The sequence below is a fragment of the Coregonus lavaretus genome (genome assembly GCF_964263955.1).
Source record: "Coregonus lavaretus genome assembly, contig: HAP1_SCAFFOLD_241, whole genome shotgun sequence".
NCBI classification, from domain to species: domain Eukaryota; kingdom Metazoa; phylum Chordata; class Actinopteri; order Salmoniformes; family Salmonidae; genus Coregonus; species Coregonus lavaretus.
The window spans coordinates 46,574-72,412 of record NW_028158987.1 but is presented as its reverse complement, the minus strand read 5'-3'; the positions used below and the strand labels follow the sequence as shown (position 1 = coordinate 72,412).

Sequence of the window (25,839 nt, the reverse complement as noted above, 5' to 3'; positions counted from 1 at the left end):
ATATTTGTACTATACATCTTTCTATCTACAAGCAATACTTTGATAATTTGTCATTTCTAATAATGATACATTCATTTATGAATAGATATGGCAGGTTTCAGGACACTGATATATCTTAATATGTAGAAAAAATATACTGCCACTATATTCACCACCAAAGAATAGCAGTGTGGTTTTAATATGATTTGACTCTTTGCAGGCTGCCAGGCTGTCTAGTCACAGAGGAAGGCTGTGTTGCTCTGGTCTCAGCTCTGAGTTCAAACCCCTCACACCTGAGAGAGCTGGACCTGAGCTACAATCACCCAGGAGACTCAGGAGTCAGACTGCTCTCTGCTGTACTGGGGAATCCCCACTGTAAACTGGAGACTCTGAGGTCAGTATTAATTTACATTTACATTTTAGTCATTTAGCAGACGCTCTTATCCAGAGCGACTTACAGTTACTGAGTGCATACATATTTTTATTTTATTTTTCATACTGGCCCCCCGTGGGAATCGAACCCACAACCCTGGCGTTGCAAACGCCATGCTCTACTACATCCCTGAGTAGTCCTGTAGTTGGTCAACAAGTGATAACTGTTCACCAGATCCACATGTGTTTACCAGGAGCACATAGTCCACACCATATGTGTTTGGACAGTGAAGCTTACAGTTTTAAATTTGGTGCTATGCTCCATCATTTTGGATTTGAGATATAATGTTTCATATTAGGCAACAGTACAGAATGTCACCTTTTATTTGAGGATATTTTCATACATATCTGTGTTACTGTTTAGAAATGAAAGCACTTTATGTATCTACTTCTCCCATTTGTATATGTCGTAATAATTCGGACATATTCACTTATATTGGATTAAAGTAGTCATACGTTTAGTATTTGGTCACATATTCCTTACCCACAGTGATTACATCAAGCTTGTGATTCTACAAACTTGTTGAATACATTTGCAGTTTGTCTTGGTTGTGTTTTAGATTATATGTTTTTCCTAATAGAAACTGAATGATGAATAATGTCCTGTCATTTTGGAGTCACTTCACTTGTATTGTCAGTAAGAATAGAAGATGTTTCTGAACACTTCTACATTCATGTGGATGCTACTATGATTATGAATAATCATGAATGAATCGTGAATGATGATGAATGAGAAAGTTACAGAGGCACAACGATCATACCCCCTCTGTTATTGGTAATGGTGAGAGGTTAGCATGTTTTGTTGTAGCCTCTGTAACTCTCTCACTCATTATTATTCATGATTAATTCATGATCTTTCTTAATCAACGCATCATCAGGATTAATTTAGTTGTGTTTAGAAACATGTTATCTACTCACTTAGACAGAAAATTACTTCAGTCATCATCCACCATTCAGTTACTGTTGGGCAAAACATAATCCAAAACACAACCAAAACGAACTGCAAATGCAACCAACGAGTTTGGGACCAAATACTATACTTTTGACTACTTTAATACACTATAAGTGAATTGGTCAGAATACTTATAACTTCTTCAAATAGTGGGACTAGACACATAAAGTGCTTTCATTTCTAAACGGTGAAACAGATATGTATGAACATACCCTCAAATAAAAGATGCAATTATATCCTGTCACCTAATATGAAACATTTGATCTCAAATCCAAACTGCTGGAGTATAGAGCCAAATTTAAAATGTTATCTTCACTGTCAAAATAGATATGGTGTGGAATTTATACCCATAAGTGTAAAATGTCTTAATTCTCAGCACTTATCCGACCAATTTTCTACTCTGAGACACTTTGTGGATATGGGCCCAGATCTCAAAATATTGTTATAAAAAAACTTAGAATGTTTGCTTTACATAATTTAATAAATGAATATTACTAATGTAAGCCACTGTAAAGACTGGGTTTAGTTTATTGTGTGGCTCTGCTCATGTCCGTGTTCTGGAACTGTCCGCGTACCCGTACAGAACTGTCCGCGACCACGTACGGTTTGGCGCCAAGCATATCGTCCAGTTACGCGCAGAGTGGGCTGAGGTGATCTTGGGGAACAACGACGGAGTTCGTTACAGTGTTGAGACACCGAAGTTTATTGTTCAATTTGCTTTTTTGCGTAATGGTCAGTGACAGTATGAGTGTAGCCAGATCCTTTTCACTCGCTATCCTTGTTTCATCTTGTGTGGTTCACCGGATTCGTCATCATCCTCGAGGGACAGACGAACGACCTGCTAGTTAGCCAAGCTAGTCGGTACAGCTAGCTAAGCTAGCTACTCTACCAGCAGCATCCTAGTTATCCTAGCTACCACTACATCATCACCGGCTGCCTGCATTTCTTGTGGACCGATGGAGCTCCCTGGTTGTTTCTTCCACCTGTTAAATACCGTGGAGGGCTTCTCCCTCTCTCGTTGACGGATGCTGGCTTCCTACGCTCCCTCTGTGCGGTTCTCCTCTCTTATCTAGATGGACGGTAACTTTAGTGTTTAAGCCCTCTGTGTCCAAGGACCAAACGTTTGAATATAATTTTTTTAATGCTTTTTTTCTGAGAAAAACTAGTTCATTGCATCCGCCATGGAGCCCAGTTTCATAATATTACCTTCTGTCCCTGGTTATGAAGTAATCGCGAAAAAACAGGCCTTATGTTCGGACATTTTTCACCCTACCAGCTCCTATTAGTTCTATTGAGCTCCGTGACACCGACTCGCCTTCAGAACGTTCTATTCCCAGCCCATTGTTCTGCGTCACAATGCCAGCTTCACTATTGTTATCAATGAGACCTGCCTGCGTTTACCCTGTAGGTTTACCTCAGGTAACTTATTATTAACAAGGTTACGGCTACTTGGTGAGCGTTAACACTGTAGGTTTACCTCAGGTAACTTATTATTAACAAGGTTACGGCTACTTGGTGAGCGTTAACCCTGTAGGTTTACCTCAGGTAACTTATTATTAACAAGGTTACGGCTACTTGGTGAGCGTTAACCCTGTAGGTTTACCTCAGGTAATTTATTATTAACAAGGTTACAGCTACTTGGTGAGCGCGCACACTGTTCACCTGATTACACGTTGTGGTCACCAATAGTGAGGTGAGACACAGGTTATGAGGCGATGGCTGGCGAATAGCCATCAAACATTAAACATTTTCTGGTCATGGTTAACCATATTTGTTTTAAGAAAGAAGTGTACAATCTAAACAAAATGCATGTCCCTGTCCACTTTTTCAAGATGTGGCCGATTTAAACAGCCAGAAGACATTTTTTAATTAAGAAATAACAATTTATTTGACGACTTGTTGTTTCTAAATGACTGCTGGGTAATTTGATATGCATCTAAATATTCGTTCATAGGCATCAAATTGAGCGAATGCTGCGCAGGTTCACTGAGTTGCAAACCAAATGGGTATAATGGGGTGATTGTTGTCTAATCGGGTGGTCTAGCTAATGGATTTGTAGATCTGATGCAGTTGCTACCTCAGATTATGAGCCTAGCAAGTGTCATGAATGAGTTATGTAGTACCCAAAGACGGCCACAGGGAGGCGCAATAGAGCTATAAACCCATACTGTTTTTTTGCCATAATAACCATAAACCTAACATTCATTCAAATGTATTTATAATGCACTCTCTGTTCACCTCGTTGTGGTCATTATTGTCGGCAAGGAATATGGGACCAAATACTAAACATTTGACTACTTTAAAACACAATAAGTGAATTGGTCAGAATACTTATGACTTCTTCAAATAGGGGGACTAGATACATAAAGTGCATTTATTTTTCTAAATGGTGAAAGAGATATGTATGAAAATACCCTCAAATAAAAGGTGACATTATATACTGTCACCTCATATGAAACATTTGTTTTAAAATCCAAAATGTTGGAGTACAGAGCCACATTTCAAATGTTAGCTTAACTGTCAAAATAGATATGGTGTGGACTGTATACTCAATACAATCTAAATCTGATACCTCACTGTCTGTCTTTTGACTGATACTGCTTTTTAAACTGCTCTGGTCAGTCTACTCAAATATTTGTACTATACATTTTTCTCTCTACACACAATATTATGATAATTTCTAATAATGATACATTCATTTATGAATAGATATGGCAGGTTTCAGGACTCTGATGTATCTGAATATGTTGAAAAAATATACTGCCACTATTTTCACCACCAACGAATAGCAGTGTGGTTTTAATATGATTTGACTCTTTGCAGGCTGTCAGGCTGTCTAGTCACAGAGGAAGGCTGTGTTGCTCTGGTCTCAGCTCTGAAGTCAAACCCCTCACACCTGAGAGAGCTGGACCTGAGCTACAATCACCCAGGAAACTCAGGAGTCAGACTGCTCTCTGCTGGACTGGAGGATCCACACTGCAGACTGGAGAAACTCAAGTATGTCGAGGGTTTATGTCAATGTTCATATCAGACATGTTGGAGTTATCAGGCTAGTTAAGACAAACATTCTGACCACCACTTGGACTAAGTTATATAAAGACTGTGTGTGTGTGTGTGTGTGTGTGTGTGTGTGTGTGTGTGTGTGTGTATGTGTGTGTTTGTGTTCTGTGTGTGCACGTGTATCAGTACACACAGAGAACACACACATGCACACACACACAGACTGGACACACACACACACACTGGACCCACACACTGGACACACACACACATACACACTGGACACACACACACGCTGGACACACACACAGGACACACACACACACACACACATACACTGGAAACACTTACACACTGGACACACACACACACTGGACACACACACAAACTGGACACACACACACACTCACACACACTAGGATTCATTTAGTAGTGTTTAGAAACATGTTATCTACTCACTTAGACAGAAGATGAATCTAGTCATCATCCACCATTTAGTTACTATCGGGCAAAACATAACCCAAAACAAACTGCAAATGCAACCAACGAGTTTGGGACCAAATACTGAACTTTTGACTACTTTAATGCACTATAAGTGAATTGATCAGAATACTTATGAATTCTTCAAATAGGGGGACTAGATACATAAAGTGCTTTCATTTCTAAATGTTGAAACAGATATGTATGAAAATACCCTCAAATAAAAGGTGACATTATATACTGTCACCTCATATGAAACATTTGATCTGAAATCCAAAATGCTGGAGTATAGAGCCACATTTAAAATGTTAGCTTCACTGTCAAAATATATATGGTGTGGACTGTATACTCAATACAATCTAAATCTGATACCTCACTGTCTGTCTTTTGACTGATACTGCTTTTTAAACTGCTCTAGTCAGTCTACTCAAATATTTGTACTATACATGTTTCTGTCTACACACAATATTATGATAATTTCTAATAATGATACATTCATTTATGAATAGATATGGCAGGTTTCAGGACTCTGATGTATCTGAATATGTTGAAAAAATATACTGCCACTATTTTCACCACCAACGAATAGCAGTGTGGTTTTAATATGATTTGACTCTTTGCAGGCTGTCACACTGTCTAGTCACAGAGGAAGGCTGTGCTTCTCTGGTCTCAGCTCTGAAGTCAAACCCCTCACACCTGAGAGAGCTGGATCTGAGCTACAATCACCCAGGAGACTCAGGAGTCAGACTGCTCTCTGCTGGACTGGAGGATCCACACTGCAGACTGGAGAAACTCAAGTATGTAGAGGGTTGATGTCAATGTTCATATCAGACATGTTGGAGTTATCAGGCTAGTTAAGACAAACATTCTGACCACCACTTGGACTAAGTTATATAAAGACTGTGTGTGTGTGTGTGTGTGTGTGTGTGTGTGTGTGTGTGTATGTGTGTGTTTGTGTTCTGTGTGTGCACGTGTATCAGTACACACACAGAACACACACACACACACATGCACACACACACAGACTGGACACACACACACACACTGGACCCACACACTGGACACACACACACATACACACTGGACACACACACACACTGGACACACCAACACACACTTGACTCACACACGCTGGACACACACACAGGACACACACACACACACACACACATACACTGGAAACACTTACACACTGGACACACACACACACTGGACACACACACAAACTGGACACACACACACACTCACACACACTAGGATTCATTTAGTAGTGTTTAGAAACATGTTATCTACTCACTTAGACAGAAGATGAATCTAGTCATCATCCACCATTCAGTTACTATCGGGCAAAACATAACCCAAAACAAACTGCAAATGCAACCAACGAGTTTGGGACCAAATACTGAACTTTTGACTACTTTAATACACTATAAGTGAATTTGTCAGAATACTTATGAATTCTTCAAATAGGGGGACTAGATACATAAAGTGCTTTCATTTCTAAATGTTGAAACAGATATGTATGAAAATACCCTCAAATAAAAGGTGACATTATATACTGTCACCTCATATGAAACATTTGATCTGAAATCCAAAATGCTGGAGTATAGAGCCACATTTAAAATGTTAGCTTCACTGTCAAAATAGATATGGTGTGGACTGTATACTCAATACAATCTAAATCTGATACCTCACTGTCTGTCTTTTGACTGATACTGCTTTTTAAACTGCTCTGGTCAGTCTACTCAAATATTCGTACTATACATTTTTCTCTCTACACACAATATTATGATTTTTTCTAATAATGATATATATATGGCAGGTTTCAGGACACTGATATATCTGAAAATGTTTAAATAATATACTGCCACATTTTTCACCACCAAAGAATAGCAGTGTGATTTTAATATGATTTGACTCTTTGCAGGCTGTCAGGCTGTCTAGTCACAGAGGAAGGCTGTGCTTCTCTGGTCTCAGCTCTGAAGTCAAACCCCTCACACCTGAGAGAGCTGGATCTGAGTAACAATGACCTGAAGGATTCAGGAGTGAAGCTGCTCTCTGCTGTCCTGGGGAATCCCCACTGTAAACTGGAGACTCTGAGGTCAGTATTCCTGTATCACTCAATGAACACACACACTCTGGACACACACTGGACACACACACACACACAGGACACCCACACTATACACACACACACACTGGACACACACACACTAGACACACACACAAACACACACACTGGAAACACACTCATTGGACAACACACACACACACACACTGGACACACACACAAACACACACTGGACACACACACATACACACACACACTGGAGACACACACACATGCAATGATTAATTTAGTAGTGTTTAGAAACATGTTATCTACTGTTAATAATTATACATTCATTCATTTATATACAGTACCAATCAAACGTTTGGACACACATACTCTTTCAAGGGTTTTTCTTTATTTTTACTATTTTTTACATTGTAGAATAACAGTGAAGACATCAAAACTTTGAAATAACACATATGGAATCATGTAGTAACCAAAGAAGTGTTAAACAAATTAAAATATGTTTTATATTTGAGATTCTTCAACTAGCCACCCTTTGCCTTGATGACAGCTTTGCACACTCTTGGCATTCTCTCAACCAGCTTCACCTGGAATGCTTTTCCAACGGTCTTGAAGGAGTTCCCACATATGCTGAGCACTTGTTGGCTGCTTTTCCTTCACTCTGCGTTCCAACTCATCCCAAACCATCTCAATTGGGTTGAGGTTGGGTGATTGTGGAGGCCAGGTCATCTGATGCAGCACTCCATCACTATCCTTGGTCAGATAGCCCTTACACAGCCTGGAGGTGTGTTGGGTCATTGTCCTGTTGAAAAACAAATGATAGTCCCACTAAGCGCAAACCAGATGAGATGGCGTATCGCTGCAGAATGCTGTGGTAGCCATGCTGGTTAAGTGTGCCTTGAATTCTAAATAATTCACAGACAGTGTCACCAGCAAAGCACCCCCACACCATAACACCTCCTCCTCCATGCTTTACGGTGGGAACTACACATGCAGAGATCATCCGTTCACCTACTCTGCGTCTCACAAAGACACGGCGGTTGGAACCAAAAATCTCAAATTTGGACCCATCAGACCAAAGGACAGATTTCCACCGGTCTAATGTCCATTGCTCATGTTTCTTGGCCAAAGCAAGTCTCTTTCTTCTACAATGTAAAAATTAGTTTTAAATGTAAAAAATACATTTGAATGAGTAGGTGTGTTCAAACTTTTGACTGGTAGAGTATACAGTTGAAGTCGGAAGTTAACATACACTTAGGTTGGAGTCATTAAAACTTGTTTTTCAACCACTCCACCAATTTCTTGTTAACAAACTATAGTGTTGGCAAGTCGGTTAGGACATCTACTTTGTGCATGACACAAGTAATTTTTCCAACAATTGTTTACAGACAGATTATTTCACTTATAATTCACTTCATCACAATTCCAGTGGGTCAGAAGTTGACATACACTAAGTTGACTGTGCCTTTAAACAGCTTGGAAAATTCCAGAAAATGATGTCATGGCTTTAGAAGCTTCTGATAGGCTAATTGACATCATTTGAGTCAATTGGAGGTGTACCTGTGGATGTATTTCAAGGCCTACCTTCAACCTCAGTGCCTCTTTGCTTGACATCATGGGAAAATCAAAAGAAATCAGCAAAGACCTCAGAAATAGAATTGTAGACCTCCACAAGTCTGGTTCATCCTTGGGAGCAATTTCCAAACGCCTGAAGGTACCACGTTCATCTGTACAAACAATAGTACGCAAGTATTAACACCATGGGACCACGCTGCCGTCATACTGCTCAGGAAGGAGATGTGTTCTGTCCCCTAGAGATTAACGTACTTTGGTGCGAAAAGTGCAAATCAATCCCAGAACAACAGCAAAGGACCTTGTGAAGATGCTGGAGGAAACAGGTACAAAAGTATCTATTTCCACAGTAAAACAAGTCCTATATTTACATTTTAGCAGACGCTCTTATCCAGAGCGACTTACAGTTAGTGAGTGCATACATTTTTCATACTGGCCCCCCGTGGGAATCGAACCCACAACCCTGGCGTTGCAAGCGCCATGCTCTACCAACTGAGGTACAGGAGGCCTATATAAACAGGTATAAATGTATCTATATCCACAGTAAAACGAGTCCTATATCGACATAACCTGAAAGGCTGCTCAGCAAGGAAGAAGCCACTGCTCCAAAACCTCCATAAAAAAGCTAAACTACGGTTTGCAACTGCACATTGGGACAAATATCGTACTTTTTTGAGAAATGTCCTCTGGTCTGATGAAACAAAAATATAACTGTTTGGCCATAATGACCATCGTTATGTTTGGAGGAAAAAGGGGGATGCTTGCAAGCCGAAGAACACCATCCCAACCATGAAGCACGGGGGTGGCAGCATCATGCTGTGGGGGTGCTTTGCTGCAGGAGGGCCTGGTGCACTTCACAAAATAGATGGCATCATGAGGAAGGAAAATATTATGTGGATATATTGAAGCAACATCTCAAGACATCAGTCAGGAAGTTAAAGCTTGGTCGCAAATGGGTCTTCCAAATGGAAAATGACCCCAAGCATACTTCCAAAGTTGTGGCAAAAAGGCTTAAGGACAACAAAGTCAAGGTATTGGAGTGGCCATCACAAAGCCCTGACCTCAATCCTATAGAAAATGTGTGGGCAGTACTGAAAAAGCGTGTGCGAGCAAGGAGGCTTACAAACCTGACTCAGTTACACCAGCTCTGTCAGGAGGAATGGGCCAAAATTCACCCAAATTATTGTGGGAAGCTTGTGGATGGCTACCCGAAACGTTTGACCCAAGTTAAACAATTTAAAGGCAATGCTACCAAATACTAATTGAGTGTATATAAACTTCTGACCCACTGGGAATGTGATGAAAGAAATAAAAGCTGAAATAAATCATTCTCTCTACTATTATTCTGACATTTCACATTCTTAAAATAAAGTGGTGATCCTAACTGACCTAAGACAGGGAATCTTTACTACGATTAAATGTCAGGAATGATGAAAAACTGAGTTTGAATGTATTTGGTTAAGGTGTATGTAAACTTCCGACTTCAACTGTATATACATATATGAATAGATATTCCAGGTTTCAGGACTCTGATGTATCTGAAAATGTTGAACAAACATATAGCAGTGTGATTTTAATAGGATTTTATTCTCGCAGGCTGTCAGGCTGTCTAGTCACAGACGGAGGCTGTGCTTCTCTGGTCTCAGCTCTGAAGTCAAACCCCTCACACCTGAGAGAGCTGGATCTGAGCTACAATCACCCAGGAGACTCAGGATTCAGACTGCTCTCTGCTGTACTGGGGGATCCACACTGTAAACTGGAGACTCTGAGGTCAGTATTCCTGTAGTTGGTCAACAAGTGATAACTGTTCACCAGATCCACATGTGTTTACCAGACACACATAGTCCACACCATATGTGTTTGGACAGTGAAGCTTACAGTTTTACATTTGGTGCTATGCTCCATCATTTTGGATTTGAGATAGAATGTTTCGTATTAGGTGACAGCATATAATGTCACCTTTTATTTGAGAGTATTTTCATACATATCTGTGTTACTGTTTAGAAATGAAAACACTTGATGTATCTCGTTCTTCCATTTGAAAAAGTCATAATAATTTGGACATATTCACTTATATTGTATTAAAGTAGTCATAAGTTTAGTATCTGGTCCCATATTCCTTACCTGCAGTGATTACATCAAGCTTGTGATTCTATAAACTTGTTGAATGCATTTGCAGTTTGTCTTGGTTGTGTTTTGGATGATGTTTTTCCCAATAGAAACTGAATGGTGAATAATGTCCTGTCATTTTGGAGTCACTTCACTTGTATTTTCAGTAAGAATAGAAGATGTTTCTGAACACTTCTACATTCATGTGGATGCTACCATGATTATGAATAATCATGAATGAATCGTGAATAATGATGAATGAGAAAGTTACAGAGGAACAAGGATCATACCCCCTCTGTTATTGGTAATGGTGAGAGGTTAGCATGTTTTGTTGTAGCCTCTGTAACTTTCTCACTCATTATTATTCATGATTCATTCATGATTTTTCTTCATCATGGCATCATCAGGATTCATTCAGTAGTGTTTAGAAATGTTATCTACTCACTTAGACAGAAAATTACTCCAGTCATCATCCACCATTCAGTTACTATCGGGCAAAACATAACCCAAAACACAACCAAAACAAACTGCAAATGCAAACAAACAAGTTTGGGACCAAATACTAAACTTTTGACTACTTTAATAGACTATAAGTGAATTGGTCAGAATACTTATGACTTTTTCAAATAGGGGGACTAGATACATAAAGTGCTTTCATTTCTAAATGGTGAAACAGATATGTATGAAAATACCCTAAAAAAAAAGGCGACATTAAATACTGTCAGCTCATATGAAACATTTGATCTCAAATCCAAAATGTTGGAGTATAGAGCCACATTTAAAATGTTAGCTTCACTGTCAAAATAGATATGGTGTGGACTGTATACTCAATACAATCTAAATCTGATACCTCACTGTCTGTCTTTTGACTGATACTGCTTTTTAAACTGCTCTGGTCAGTCTACTCAAATATTCGTACTATACATTTTTCTCTCTACACACAATATTATGATTTTTTCTAATAATGATATATATATGGCAGGTTTCAGGACACTGATATATCTGAAAATGTTTAAATAATATACTGCCACATTTTTCACCACCAAAGAATAGCAGTGTGATTTTAATATGATTTGACTCTTTGCAGGCTGTCAGGCTGTCTAGTCACAGAGGAAGGCTGTGCTTCTCTGGTCTCAGCTCTGAAGTCAAACCCCTCACACCTGAGAGAGCTGGATCTGAGTAACAATGACCTGAAGGATTCAGGAGTGAAGCTGCTCTCTGCTGGACTGGGGAATCCCCACTGTAAACTGGAGACTCTGAGGTCAGTATTCCTGTATCACTCAATGAACACACACACTCTGGACACACACTGGACACACACACACACACACAGGACACCCACACTATACACACACACACACTGGACACACACACACTAGACACACACACAAACACACACACTGGACACACACTCATTGGACAACACACACACACACACACACTGGACACACACACAAACACACACTGGACACACACACATACACACACACACTGGAGACACACACACATGCAATGATTAATTTAGTAGTGTTTAGAAACATGTTATCTACTGTTAATGATTATACATTCATTCATTTATATACAGTACCAATCAAACGTTTGGACACACATACTCTTTCAAGGGTTTTTCTTTATTTTTACTATTTTTTACATTGTAGAATAACAGTGAAGACATCAAAACTTTGAAATAACACATATGGAATCATGTAGTAACCAAAGAAGTGTTAAACAAATTAAAATATGTTTTATATTTGAGATTCTTCAACTAGCCACCCTTTGCCTTGATGACAGCTTTGCACACTCTTGGCATTCTCTCAACCAGCTTCACCTGGAATGCTTTTCCAACGGTCTTGAAGGAGTTCCCACATATGCTGAGCACTTGTTGGCTGCTTTTCCTTCACTCTGCGTTCCAACTCATCCCAAACCATCTCAATTGGGTTGAGGTTGGGTGATTGTGGAGGCCAGGTCATCTGATGCAGCACTCCATCACTCTCCTTGGTCAGATAGCCCTTACACAGCCTGGAGGTGTGTTGGGTCATTGTCCTGTTGAAAAACAAATGATAGTCCCACTAAGCGCAAACCAGATGGGATGGCGTATCGCTGCAGAATGCTGTGGTAGCCATGCTGGTTAAGTGTGCCTGGAATTCTAAATAATTCACAGACAGTGTCACCAGCAAAGCACCCCCACACCATAACACCTCCTCCTCCATGCTTTACGGTGGGAACTACACATGCAGAGATCATCCGTTCACCTACTCTGCGTCTCACAAAGACACGGCGGTTGGAACCAAAAATCTCAAATTTGGACCCATCAGACCAAAGGACAGATTTCCACCGGTCTAATGTCCATTGCTCATGTTTCTTGGCCAAAGCAAGTCTCTTTCTTCTACAATGTAAAAATTAGTTTTAAATGTAAAAAATACATTTGAATGAGTAGGTGTGTTCAAACTTTTGACTGGTAGAGTATACAGTTGAAGTCGGAAGTTAACATACACTTAGGTTGGAGTCATTAAAACTTGTTTTTCAACCACTCCACCAATTTCTTGTTAACAAACTATAGTGTTGGCAAGTCGGTTAGGACATCTACTTTGTGCATGACACAAGTAATTTTTCCAACAATTGTTTACAGACAGATTATTTCACTTATAATTCACTTCATCACAATTCCAGTGGGTCAGAAGTTGACATACACTAAGTTGAATGTGCCTTTAAACAGCTTGGAAAATTCCAGAAAATGATGTCATGGCTTTAGAAGCTTCTGATAGGCTAATTGACATCATTTGAGTCAATTGGAGGTGTACCTGTGGATGTATTTCAAGGCCTACCTTCAACCTCAGTGCCTCTTTGCTTGACATCATGGGAAAATCAAAAGAAATCAGCAAAGACCTCAGAAATAGAATTGTAGACCTCCACAAGTCTGGTTCATCCTTGGGAGCAATTTCCAAACGCCTGAAGGTACCACGTTCATCTGTACAAACAATAGTACGCAAGTATTAACACCATGGGACCACGCTGCCGTCATACTGCTCAGGAAGGAGATGTGTTCTGTCCCCTAGAGATTAACGTACTTTGGTGCGAAAAGTGCAAATCAATCCCAGAACAACAGCAAAGGACCTTGTGAAGATGCTGGAGGAAACAGGTACAAAAGTATCTATTTCCACAGTAAAACAAGTCCTATATTTACATTTTAGCAGACGCTCTTATCCAGAGCGACTTACAGTTAGTGAGTGCATACATTTTTCATACTGGCCCCCCGTGGGAATCGAACCCACAACCCTGGCGTTGCAAGCGCCATGCTCTACCAACTGAGGTACAGGAGGCCTATATAAACAGGTATAAATGTATCTATATCCACAGTAAAACGAGTCCTATATCGACATAACCTGAAAGGCTGCTCAGCAAGGAAGAAGCCACTGCTCCAAAACCTCCATAAAAAAGCTAAACTACGGTTTGCAACTGCACATTGGGACAAATATCGTACTTTTTTGAGAAATGTCCTCTGGTCTGATGAAACAAAAATATAACTGTTTGGCCATAATGACCATCGTTATGTTTGGAGGAAAAAGGGGGATGCTTGCAAGCCGAAGAACACCATCCCAACCATGAAGCACGGGGGTGGCAGCATCATGCTGTGGGGGTGCTTTGCTGCAGGAGGGCCTGGTGCACTTCACAAAATAGATGGCATCATGAGGAAGGAAAATATTATGTGGATTTATTGAAGCAACATCTCAAGACATTAGTCAGGAAGTTAAAGCTTGGTCGCAAATGGGTCTTCCAAATGGACAATGACCCCAAGCATACTTCCAAAGTTGTGGCAAAAAGGCTTAAGGACAACAAAGTCAAGGTATTGGAGTGGCCATCACAAAGCCCTGACCTCAATCCTATAGAAAATGTGTGGGCAGTACTGAAAAAGCGTGTGCGAGCAAGGAGGCTTACAAACCTGACTCAGTTACACCAGCTCTGTCAGGAGGAATGGGCCAAAATTCACCCAAATTATTGTGGGAAGCTTGTGGATGGCTACCCGAAACGTTTGACCCAAGTTAAACAATTTAAAGGCAATGCTACCAAATACTAATTGAGTGTATATAAACTTCTGACCCACTGGGAATGTGATGAAAGAAATAAAAGCTGAAATAAATCATTCTCTCTACTATTATTCTGACATTTCACATTCTTAAAATAAAGTGGTGATCCTAACTGACCTAAGACAGGGAATCTTTACTACGATTAAATGTCAGGAATGATGAAAAACTGAGTTTGAATGTATTTGGTTAAGGTGTATGTAAACTTCCGACTTCAACTGTATATACATATATGAATAGATATTCCAGGTTTCAGGACTCTGATGTATCTGAAAATGTTGAACAAACATATAGCAGTGTGATTTTAATAGGATTTTATTCTCGCAGGCTGTCAGGCTGTCTAGTCACAGACGGAGGCTGTGCTTCTCTGGTCTCAGCTCTGAAGTCAAACCCCTCACACCTGAGAGAGCTGGACCTGAGCTACAATCACCCAGGAGACTCAGGATTCAGACTGCTCTCTGCTGTACTGGGGGATCCACACTGTAAACTGGAGACTCTGAGGTCAGTATTCCTGTAGTTGGTCAACAAGTGATAACTGTTCACCAGATCCACATGTGTTTACCAGGCACACATAGTCCACACCATATGTGTTTGGACAGTGAAGCTTACAGTTTTACATTTGGTGCTATGCTCCATCATTTTGGATTTGAGATAGAATGTTTCATATTAGGTGACAGCATATAATGTCACCTTTTATTTGAGAGTATTTTCATACATATCTGTGTTACTGTTTAGAAATGAAAACACTTGATGTATCTAGTTCTTCCATTTGAAAAAGTCATAATAATTTGGACATATTCACTTATATTGTATTAAAGTAGTCATACGTTTAGTATTTGGTCCCATATTCCTTACCTGCAGTGATTACATCAAGCTTGTGATTCTACAAACTTGTTGAATGCATTTGCAGTTTGTCTTGGTTGTGTTTTGGATTATGTTTTTCCCAATAGAAACTGAATGGTGAATAATGTCCTGTCATTTTGGAGTCACTTCACTTGTATTGTCAGTAAGAATGGAAGATGTTTCTGAACACTTCTTCATTCATGTGGATGCTACTATGATTATGAATAATCATGAATGAATCGTGAATAATGATGAATGAGAAAGTTACAGAGGAACAAGGATCAAACCCCCTCTGTTATTGGTAATGGTGAGAGGTTAGCATGTTTTGTTGTAGCCTCTGTAACTTTCTCACTCATTATTATTCATGATTCATTCATGATTTTTCTTAATCATGTCATCATCAGGATTAATTTAGTAGTGTTTAGAAACATGTTATCTACTCACTTAGACAGAAAATTACTCCAGTCATCATCCACCATTCAGTTACTATCGGGCAAAACATAACCCAAAACACAACCAAAACAAACTGCAAATGCAAACAAACAAGTTTGGGACCAAATACTAAACTTTTGACTACTTTAATACACTATAAGTGAATTGGTCAGAATACTTATGACTTTTTCAAATAGGGGGACTAGATACATGAAGTCCTTTCATTTCTAAATGGTGAAACAGATATGTATGAAAATACCCTAAAAAAAAAAAGGCGACATTAAATACTGTCACCTCATACGAAACATTTGATCTCAAATCCAAAATGTTGGAGTATAGAGCCACATTTAAAATGTTAGCTTCACTGTCAAAATAGATATGGTGTGGACTGTATACTCAATACAATCTAAATCTGATACCTCACTGTCTGTCTTTTGACTGATACTGCTTTTTAAACTGCTCTGGTCAGTCTACTCAAATATTCGTACTATACATTTTTCTCTCTACACACAATATTATGATTTTTTCTAATAATGATATATATATGGCAGGTTTCAGGACACTGATATATCTGAAAATGTTTAAATAATATACTGCCACATTTTTCACCACCAAAGAATAGCAGTGTGGTTTTAATATGATTTGACTCTTTGCAGGCTGTCAGGCTGTCTAGTCACAGAGGAAGGCTGTGCTTCTCTGGTCTCAGCTCTGAAGTCAAACCCCTCACACCTGAGAGAGCTGGATCTGAGTAACAATGACCTGAAGGATTCAGGAGTGAAGCTGCTCTCTGCTGAACTGGGGAATCCCCACTGTAAACTGGAGACTCTGAGGTCAGTATTCCTGTAGTTGGTCAACAAGTGATAACTGTTCACCAGATCCACATGTGTTTACCAGGCACACATAGTCCACACCATATGTGTTTGGACAGTGAAGCTTACAGTTTTAAATTTGGTGCTATGCTCCAGCATTTTGGATTTGAGATAGAATGTTTCATATTAGGCAACAGTACAGAATGTCACCTTTTATTTGAGGGTATTTTCATACATATCTGTGTTACTGTTTAGATATGAAAGCACTTTATGTGTCTAGTTCTTCCATTTGAAAAAGTCGTAATAATTTGGACATATTCACTTATATTGTATTAAAGTAGTCATAAGTTTAGTATTTGGTCCCATATTCCTTACCTGCAGTGATTACACCAAGCTTGTGATTCTACAAACGTGTTGAATGCATTTGCAGTTTGTTTTAGTTGTGTTTTGGATTATGTTTTTCCCAATAGAAACTGAATGGTGAATAATGTCCTGTCATTTTGGAATCACTTCACTTGTATTGTCAGTAAGAATAGAAGATGTTTCTGAACACTTCTACATTCATGTGGATGCTACTATGATTATGAATAATCATGAATGAATCGTGAATGATGATGAATGAGAAAGTTACAGAGGAACAAGGATCATACCCCCTCTGTTATTGGTAATGGTGAGAGGTTAGCATGTTTTGTTGTAGCCTCTGTAACTTTCTCACTCATTATTATTCATGATTCATTAAATATTTTTTCTTAATCATGGCATCATCAGGATTAATTTAGTAGTGTTTAGAAACATGTTATCTACTCACTTAGACAGAAAATTACTCCAGTCATCATCCACCATTCAGTTACTATTGGGCAAAACATAACCCAAAACACAACCAAAACAAACTGCAAATGCAACCAACGAGTTTACAACCAAATACTCAACTTTTGACTACTTTAATACACTATAAGTGAATTGGTCAGAATACTTATGATTTCTTCAAATAGGGGGACTAGATACATAAAGTGCTTTCATTTCTAAACGGTGAAACAGATATGTATTAAAATACCCTCAAATAAAAGGTGACATTATATACTGTCACCTCATATGAAACATTTGATCTCAAATCCAAAATGCTGGAGTACAGAGCCACATTTAAAATGTTAGCTTCACTGTGAAAATATATATGGTGTGGACTGTATACTCAATACAATCTAAATCTGATACCTCACTGTCTGTCTTTTGACTGATACTGCTTTTTAAACTGCTCTGGTCAGTCTACTCAAATAGTTGTACTATACATGTTTCTCTCTACAAGCAATATTATGATAATTTCTAATAATTATACATTAATTTATGAATAGATATGGCAGGTTTCAGGACACTGATGTATCTGCAAATATAGAAAAAATATACTGCCACTATTTTCACCACCAAAGAATAGCAGTTTGGTTTTAATATGATTTGACTCTTTGCAGGCTGTCAGGCTGTCTAGTCACAGAGGAAGGCTGTGCTTCTCTGGTCTCAGCTCTGAAGTCAAACCCCTCACACCTGAGAGAGCTGGATCTGAGTAACAATGACCTGAAGGATTCAGGAGTGAAGCTGCTCTCTGCTGGACTGGGGAATCCCCACTGTAAACTGGAGACTCTGAGGTCAGTATTCCTGTAGTTGGTCAACAAGTGATAACTGTTCACCAGATCCACATGTGTTTACCAGGCACACATAGTCCACACCATATGTGTTTGGACAGTGAAGCTTACAGTTTTACATTTGGTGCTTTGCTCCAGCCTTTTGGATTTGAGATAGAATGTTTCATATTAGGTGACAGTATATAATGTCACCTTTTATTTGAGGTTATTCATACATATCTGTGTTACTGTTTAGAAATGAAAGCACTTTATGTATCTAGTTCTCCCATTTGAAAAGGTCTTAATTATTTGGACATATTCACTTATATTGTATTAAAGTAGTCATAAGTTTAGTATTTGGTCCCATATTCCTTTCCTGCAGTGATTACATCAAGCTTGTGATTCTACAAACTTGTTGAATACATTTGCAGTTTGTCTTGGTTGTGTTTTGGATGATGTTTTTCCCAATAGAAACTGAATGGTGAATAATGTCCTGTCATTTTGGAGTCACTTCACTTGTATTGTCAGTAAGAATAGAAGATGTTTCTGAACACTTCTACATTCATGTGGATGCTACCATGATTATGAATAATCATGAATGAATTGTGAATGATGATGAATGAGAAAGTTACAGAGGAACAAGGATCATACCCCCTCTGTTATTTGTGATGGTGAGAGGTTAGCATGTTTTGTTGTAGCCTCTGTAACTTTCTCACTCATTATTATTCATGATTCATTCATGATTTTTCTTAATCATGTCATCATCAGGATTAATTTAGTAGTGTTTAGAAACATGTTATCTATTCACTTAGACAGAAAATTACTCCAGTCATCATCCATCATTCAGTTACTATTGGACAAAACATAACCCAAAACACAACCAAAACAAACTGCAAATGCAACCAATGAGTTCACAACCAAATACTCAACTTTTGACAACTTTAATACACTATATGTCAAATGGTCAGAATACTTATGACTTTTTTAAATAGGGGGAATAGATACATAAAGTACTTTCATTTCTAAACGGTGAAAAAAATATACTGCCACTATTTTCATCACCAAAGAATAGCAGTGTGGTTTTAATATGATTTGACTCTTTGCAGGCTGTCAGGCTGTCTAGTCACAGAGGAAGGCTGTGCTTCTCTGGTCTCAGCTCTGAAGTCAAACCCCTCACACCTGAGAGAGCTGGACCTGAGCTACAATCACCCAGGAGACTCAGGAGTCAGACTGCTCTCTGCTGGACTGGAGGATCCACACTGCAGACTGGAGAAACTCAAGTATGTAGAGGGTTTATGTCAATGTTCATATCAGACATGTTGGAGTTATCAGGCTAGTTAAGACAAACATTCTGACCACCACATGGACTAAGTTATATAAAGACTGTGTGTGTGTGTGTGTTTGTGTGTGTGTGTGTGAGTCCAGTGTGTGTGTGTGTGTCCAGTGCGTGTGTGTGTGTCCAGTGTGTGTGTTAGTGTTAGTGTGAGTGTGTGTGTGTGTGTGTGTGTGTGTGTGTGTGTGTGTGTGTGTATGTGTGTGTCGAGTGCGTGAGTGTGTGTGTGTGTGTTTGTGGGTCCAGTGTGTGTGTGTGTGTGTCCAGTGTGTGTCCACACACTGGACAAACCACAAACTGGACACACACACACACACACACAATGGACACACAAACACACTGGACACACACTGGACTCACACACACACACTGGACACACACACACACTGGACACACACATACACACTGGACACACACTGGACAGACACACACACACACACACTGGACACACACACAGAGTGGACACACACACAGAGGACACACACCTACACACACTGGACACACACACACACTGGGCACACACACACACGCACACACACACTGGACACAAATGCACACTGGACAAACACACACACACCTACACACACACACAGGACACACACACACTGGACACACACACAAACACACTGGACACACACTGGACACACACATACACACTGGACACACACACACAAACTGGACACGCACACACACACTGGACACATACACACAAAGGACACACACACACACACACACTGGACACACACACACTTGACACACATACACACACACACACTGGTCCCAGACACACAAAAAGGAAACACACACACAAATACACACACACACAGACAGTGGACACACACAAACACACACACTGGACACACACACACACTCACACACTAGACCCACACACACACACAGACACACACACACACTGGACCCACACACACACACACTAGACACACACACACACACTCACACACACTAGACACACGCACTGGACACACACACAGACTGGACACACACACAGACTGGACACACACACACACTGGGCACACACACACACACACACACACACACTGGACACACACGCACACAGGACAAACACACACACCTACACACACACACAGGACACACAGACACACTGGACACACACACTGGACACACACTGGACACACACACATACACACACACACTGGACACACACACACACTTGACACACATACACACACAAACTGGACACACACACACACACACACACACTGGTCCCAGACACAAAAAAAGGAAACACACACACACACACAGACACACACACACACACACACACTGGACCCACACACACACACTGGACACACACACACACTCACACACAATGGACACACACACACACACACACACACACTGGACACACACGCACACTGGACAAACACACACACAGCTACACACACACACAGGACACACACACACTGGACACAAACACACTGGACACACACTGGACTCACACACACACACTGGACACACACACACACACACACACACTTGACACACATACACACACAAACTGGATACACACACACACACACACACACACTGGTCCTAGACACACAAAAAGGAAACACACACACAAATACACACAGACACACACACACACCACACACACACTGGACACACGCACACTGGATACACACACACACACACAGACACACACACACACATACAAACATTTTTACCACAGCTTGTACAAAGTTATATGCTGACTGTGTGTGTGTGTGTGTGTGTGTGTGTGTGTGTGTGTGTGTGTGTGTGTGTGTGTGTGTGTGTGTGAGTTCAGGTGTATCCCTCAATGACTGTATGTTTTTCTGCTTACCGCTACAGTGTGGAACATGGTGTAGAGATCACAATGAAACCTGGACTTAGAAAATGTGAGTGTTGACTGCTGTGAAGAATATGACTAAGAATAAGTCTTAATTCAAGTGAAGTCAAAGTCAAAGACCACCATCATTACTTACTTGGTCATATTAAATATCAGCTATAGTTCTACAGAAGCACAATGCATGCATGAAGGTGTGTGTGTGTGTGTGTATGTTCAGGGTGTATGTGTATTCAGGATGTGTGTGTGTGTATGTAATTAATGTCTGTGTGTGTGTGTTGCGTGTTCGTGTTACGTTAGAAATGTGTGTGTGTGTGTGTGTGTGTGTGTCCAGTGTGTGTGTGTTCAGGATGTGTGTGTGTGTGTAATTAATGGGAAAAAGTGTGTTTTATATTACCATACAGTATAACATATGATCATTCAACAAGTCTCAAGTTACCTTAACTTCTCCTTTTGATACCTAGAAACATCTACATTAAATGAATTAGTGAAAAGTGAGTTAACATTCTAATGTGAATGATGATGATTTCTAATATTGTGTCTGGTTTCATCCATCAGATGTCTGTGATCTCACACTGGACCTAAACACAGTAAACAGATTCCTCTCTCTGTCTGAGGAGAACAGAAAGGTGACATGGAGGAGAGAGGAGCAGCCGTATCCTGATCACCCAGAGAGATTTGAGGGCCATAGACAGGTGCTGTGTAGAGAGGGTCTGACTGGGCGCTGTTACTGGGAAGTAGAGTGGAGTGGAGGGGCTGTTATAGGAGTTACATATAAAGGAATCAGCAGGAGAGGAAGGGGTAGTGACTGTTGGCTTGGAGGTAATGACAAGTCCTGGAGTCTTGACTGCTCAGGCAACAGTTACTCTGCCTGTCACAATAATAAGTCCACTCCCATAGACGTCCCCTCCTCCAGCTCCCACAGAGTAGGAGTGTATCTGGACTGGCCAGCCGGCACTCTGTCCTTCTACAGAGTCTCCTCTGACACACTGACCCACCTGTTCACATTCCACTCCACATTCACTGAGCCCCTCTATCCAGGGTTTAGGGTTTGGGACTCGGTGTCCCTATGTTAAATACACACTGGACACTGTACACACAAACACACACACTAGACACACACACACACACACACACACACACACACACACACACACACACACTGACACACTGGACACACACACTGGACACACACACACACTGGACACACACACTGACACACACTGGACACACAAACACACTTGATACACACACACTGTACACACAAACACACACACTGAACAAACACACTGAACACACACACACCGGACAAACACACACTGGACACACACACACACGCACACACAGGACACACATACATTGATCACACACACTGGACAAACACACCCACACACACACTGGACACACACACACACACTGACAAACACACACACTGGACACACACACACACTGGACACACACACACACACTGAACAAACACACTGAACACAAACACACACACACACACACAGGACACACATACATTGATCACACACACACTGGACACACACTGGACAAACACACCCACACACTGGACACTGGACACACACACTCTGGACACACACACACACTGGACACACACACACACACACACTGAACACACACACACTGGACACACACACACACACTCAGAGGACACACACACACTGGACACACACACTGGACACACACACACACACACACTGGACAAACACACACACACACAGGACACACACACACACAGGACACACACACACACACTGGACACACACACTCACACACACAGGACACACACACACACTGGACACACACACACACTGGACACACACACACACACACACACTGGACAAACACACACACACACAGGACACACACACACTGGACACACACACACACTGGACACACACACACACACACACTCAGGAAACACACACAGGACACACACACACTGGACACACACACACACACCTGACACACACACACACACAGGACACACACACACACTGGACACACACACACACACACACACTCTCACACACTGGACACACACACACACAGGACACACACACACACACACACACACACTGGACACACACACACACACACACACACTGGACACACACACACACTGGACACACACACACACACACTGGACACACACACTGGACACACACACATACGCTGGACACACACACACACACACTCACACTGGACCCACACACGTACACACTGGACACACACACACTGGACACACACACACCTGACACACACACAGGACACACACACACACACACACACACACACACACACACACACACACACACACACACACACACACACACACTGGACACACACACACCTCATTTACATTTACATTTACGTCATTTAGCAGACGCTCTTATCCAGAGCGACTTACAGTTAGTGAGTGCATACATTTTTATTTATTTTTCATACTGGAATCGAACCCACAACCCTGGCGTTGCAAATGCCACGCTCTACCAACTGAGCTACATCCCTGCCGGCCATTCCCTGCCCTACCCTGGAAGACGCTGGGCCAAACACACACACACACTGGACACACACACTGAACACACACACACACACTGACACTGAACACACACACATACTTGACACACACACATTGAACACACATGCACACAGGACACACACACACACACACACACACACTGGACACACACACACACACACGCACACACTGGACACACATACATACACTGAACACACACACACACTGAACACAAACACTGGACACACACACACTAGACACACACACACTGGACACACACACACACACACACACACACTGGACACACACACACTGGACACACACACGCTGAACCCACACACACTTAACACACACACACACACTTGACACACACTCACACACACACACTGGACACACACACTCACACACTTGACATTTCTAACATGTCCTGATCTAGTGTTTCACCCCTGACCTCCTCACACCGTCTCACTGTCCATGTCTGCTTTTAGCTCCCACCTCTACTTCACTGTGTTATAATGGACCTTATGCTTGTTATGTCACCTCTGTAACCAGTTATCAAACATACTGACCTTTCTGACCCTATCCCATGGCCCTACTTTCTACAGCTGAACATTTAAATTCCTCTATGAGTTTTGTTTAGTGTCCATTTACTTATCCATGTATTTGTTGTATATTGGGGTTGTGCTGCAGAGCATCATGGGGGTTTGTATGTGTTGAGATGATCACGTTCCAGATAAATGGTTGAACTGATTCCTGTCTCCTGTCTCATCATTATTGAATTGTTATACAGACGTGGTTATGAAACCCACGAGACATAACAACAGATTGGTGATGAGTAAGTCTGAATCTACAGAAACTATTCTGTCTGGAAGAAGTGGGTTTTTACAACTGCTTAAAACTGTTATTTTCTGGGGTACAGTATAGGCTAATGTTAGCACAGTGTATTGCTAGCAGAGGCAAGTGCATAGTCGAGCTAGCTAAGAAAGAGCGTTAACCAGTGGTGTAAAGTACTTAAGTAAAAATACTTTAAAGTACTACTTAAGTCGTTTATTGGGGTATCTTTTTTTGACAACTTAAAGTATCTGTACTTTACTATTTATATTTTTGACAACTTTTACTTTCACTTCACTACATTCCTAAAGAAAATAATGTACTTTTTACTCCATACTGTCACGCACTGGTTCCGGGACGTTGTTTATGAACCAGGGTGTGTTTGTATTGTTGGGTGTTGTGTGGGTTAGGTTGGGTATAGGGTGTGTTCGTTTTGTTGTGTGCTGTTTGGTTGGGGTGTCTAGGGGGTTGTCTTCCTTGTTTGTATTCATGTGACTCCCAATCGGAGGTAACGAGTGACAGCTGTCGGCTCGTTATCTCTGATTGGGAGCCATATTTAAACTGTGTGGTTTCACCTTGGTTTTGTGGGTTTTTGTTCCGTATTCAGATTTTGTAACTGTGGACTTCACTAGCCGTCTTTGTTTATTGTTTTTGTCGTTCGTGTCTTTACTCAAATAAAGTCATGTTCACTCAACGCGCTGCGCTTTGGTCTGCTCCTTTTGAAGACGGTCGTGACAGAAAAACCCACCACAAAAGGACCAAGCGGCGTGTCAAGCGGCAACAGGATCCACCTACACAGGATTTATATCCACCCATAAAGGATTCATGGACATGGGAGGAGATACTGGATGGTAAGGGGCCTTGGGCACAACCGGGAGAATATCGCCGTCCTCGTGAAGAG

General features: G+C 40.9%; 1 protein-coding gene and 1 long non-coding RNA gene across 2 annotated transcripts in view; one reads left to right on the top strand and one right to left on the bottom strand.

The window, feature by feature from the left end:
- LOC311123386 (NACHT, LRR and PYD domains-containing protein 3-like) overlaps positions 1 to 22,986 on the top strand; it is a 44,711-nt gene extending 21,725 nt beyond the window's left edge. Inside the window, exons 5-13 of the mRNA XM_084197656.1 lie at positions 6,771 to 6,944; positions 10,089 to 10,262; positions 11,689 to 11,862; positions 15,011 to 15,184; positions 16,615 to 16,788; positions 18,231 to 18,404; positions 19,487 to 19,700; positions 21,572 to 21,614; positions 22,121 to 22,986. Coding sequence (XP_084053782.1) covers positions 6,771 to 6,944; positions 10,089 to 10,262; positions 11,689 to 11,862; positions 15,011 to 15,184; positions 16,615 to 16,788; positions 18,231 to 18,404; positions 19,487 to 19,700; positions 21,572 to 21,614; positions 22,121 to 22,638 — 1,819 coding nt within the window. The 3' untranslated portion in view covers positions 22,639 to 22,986. The remainder of the gene's footprint in view (positions 1 to 6,770; positions 6,945 to 10,088; positions 10,263 to 11,688; positions 11,863 to 15,010; positions 15,185 to 16,614; positions 16,789 to 18,230; positions 18,405 to 19,486; positions 19,701 to 21,571; positions 21,615 to 22,120) is intronic.
- The window catches only part of LOC311123404, a 192,264-nt gene extending 167,450 nt beyond the window's left edge, over positions 1 to 24,814 (bottom strand). The window contains exon 1 of the long non-coding RNA XR_014612581.1: positions 24,559 to 24,814. This is a non-coding gene — a long non-coding RNA (uncharacterized lncRNA). The remainder of the gene's footprint in view (positions 1 to 24,558) is intronic.
- Between the last annotated feature and the right edge of the window lie 1,025 nt (positions 24,815 to 25,839).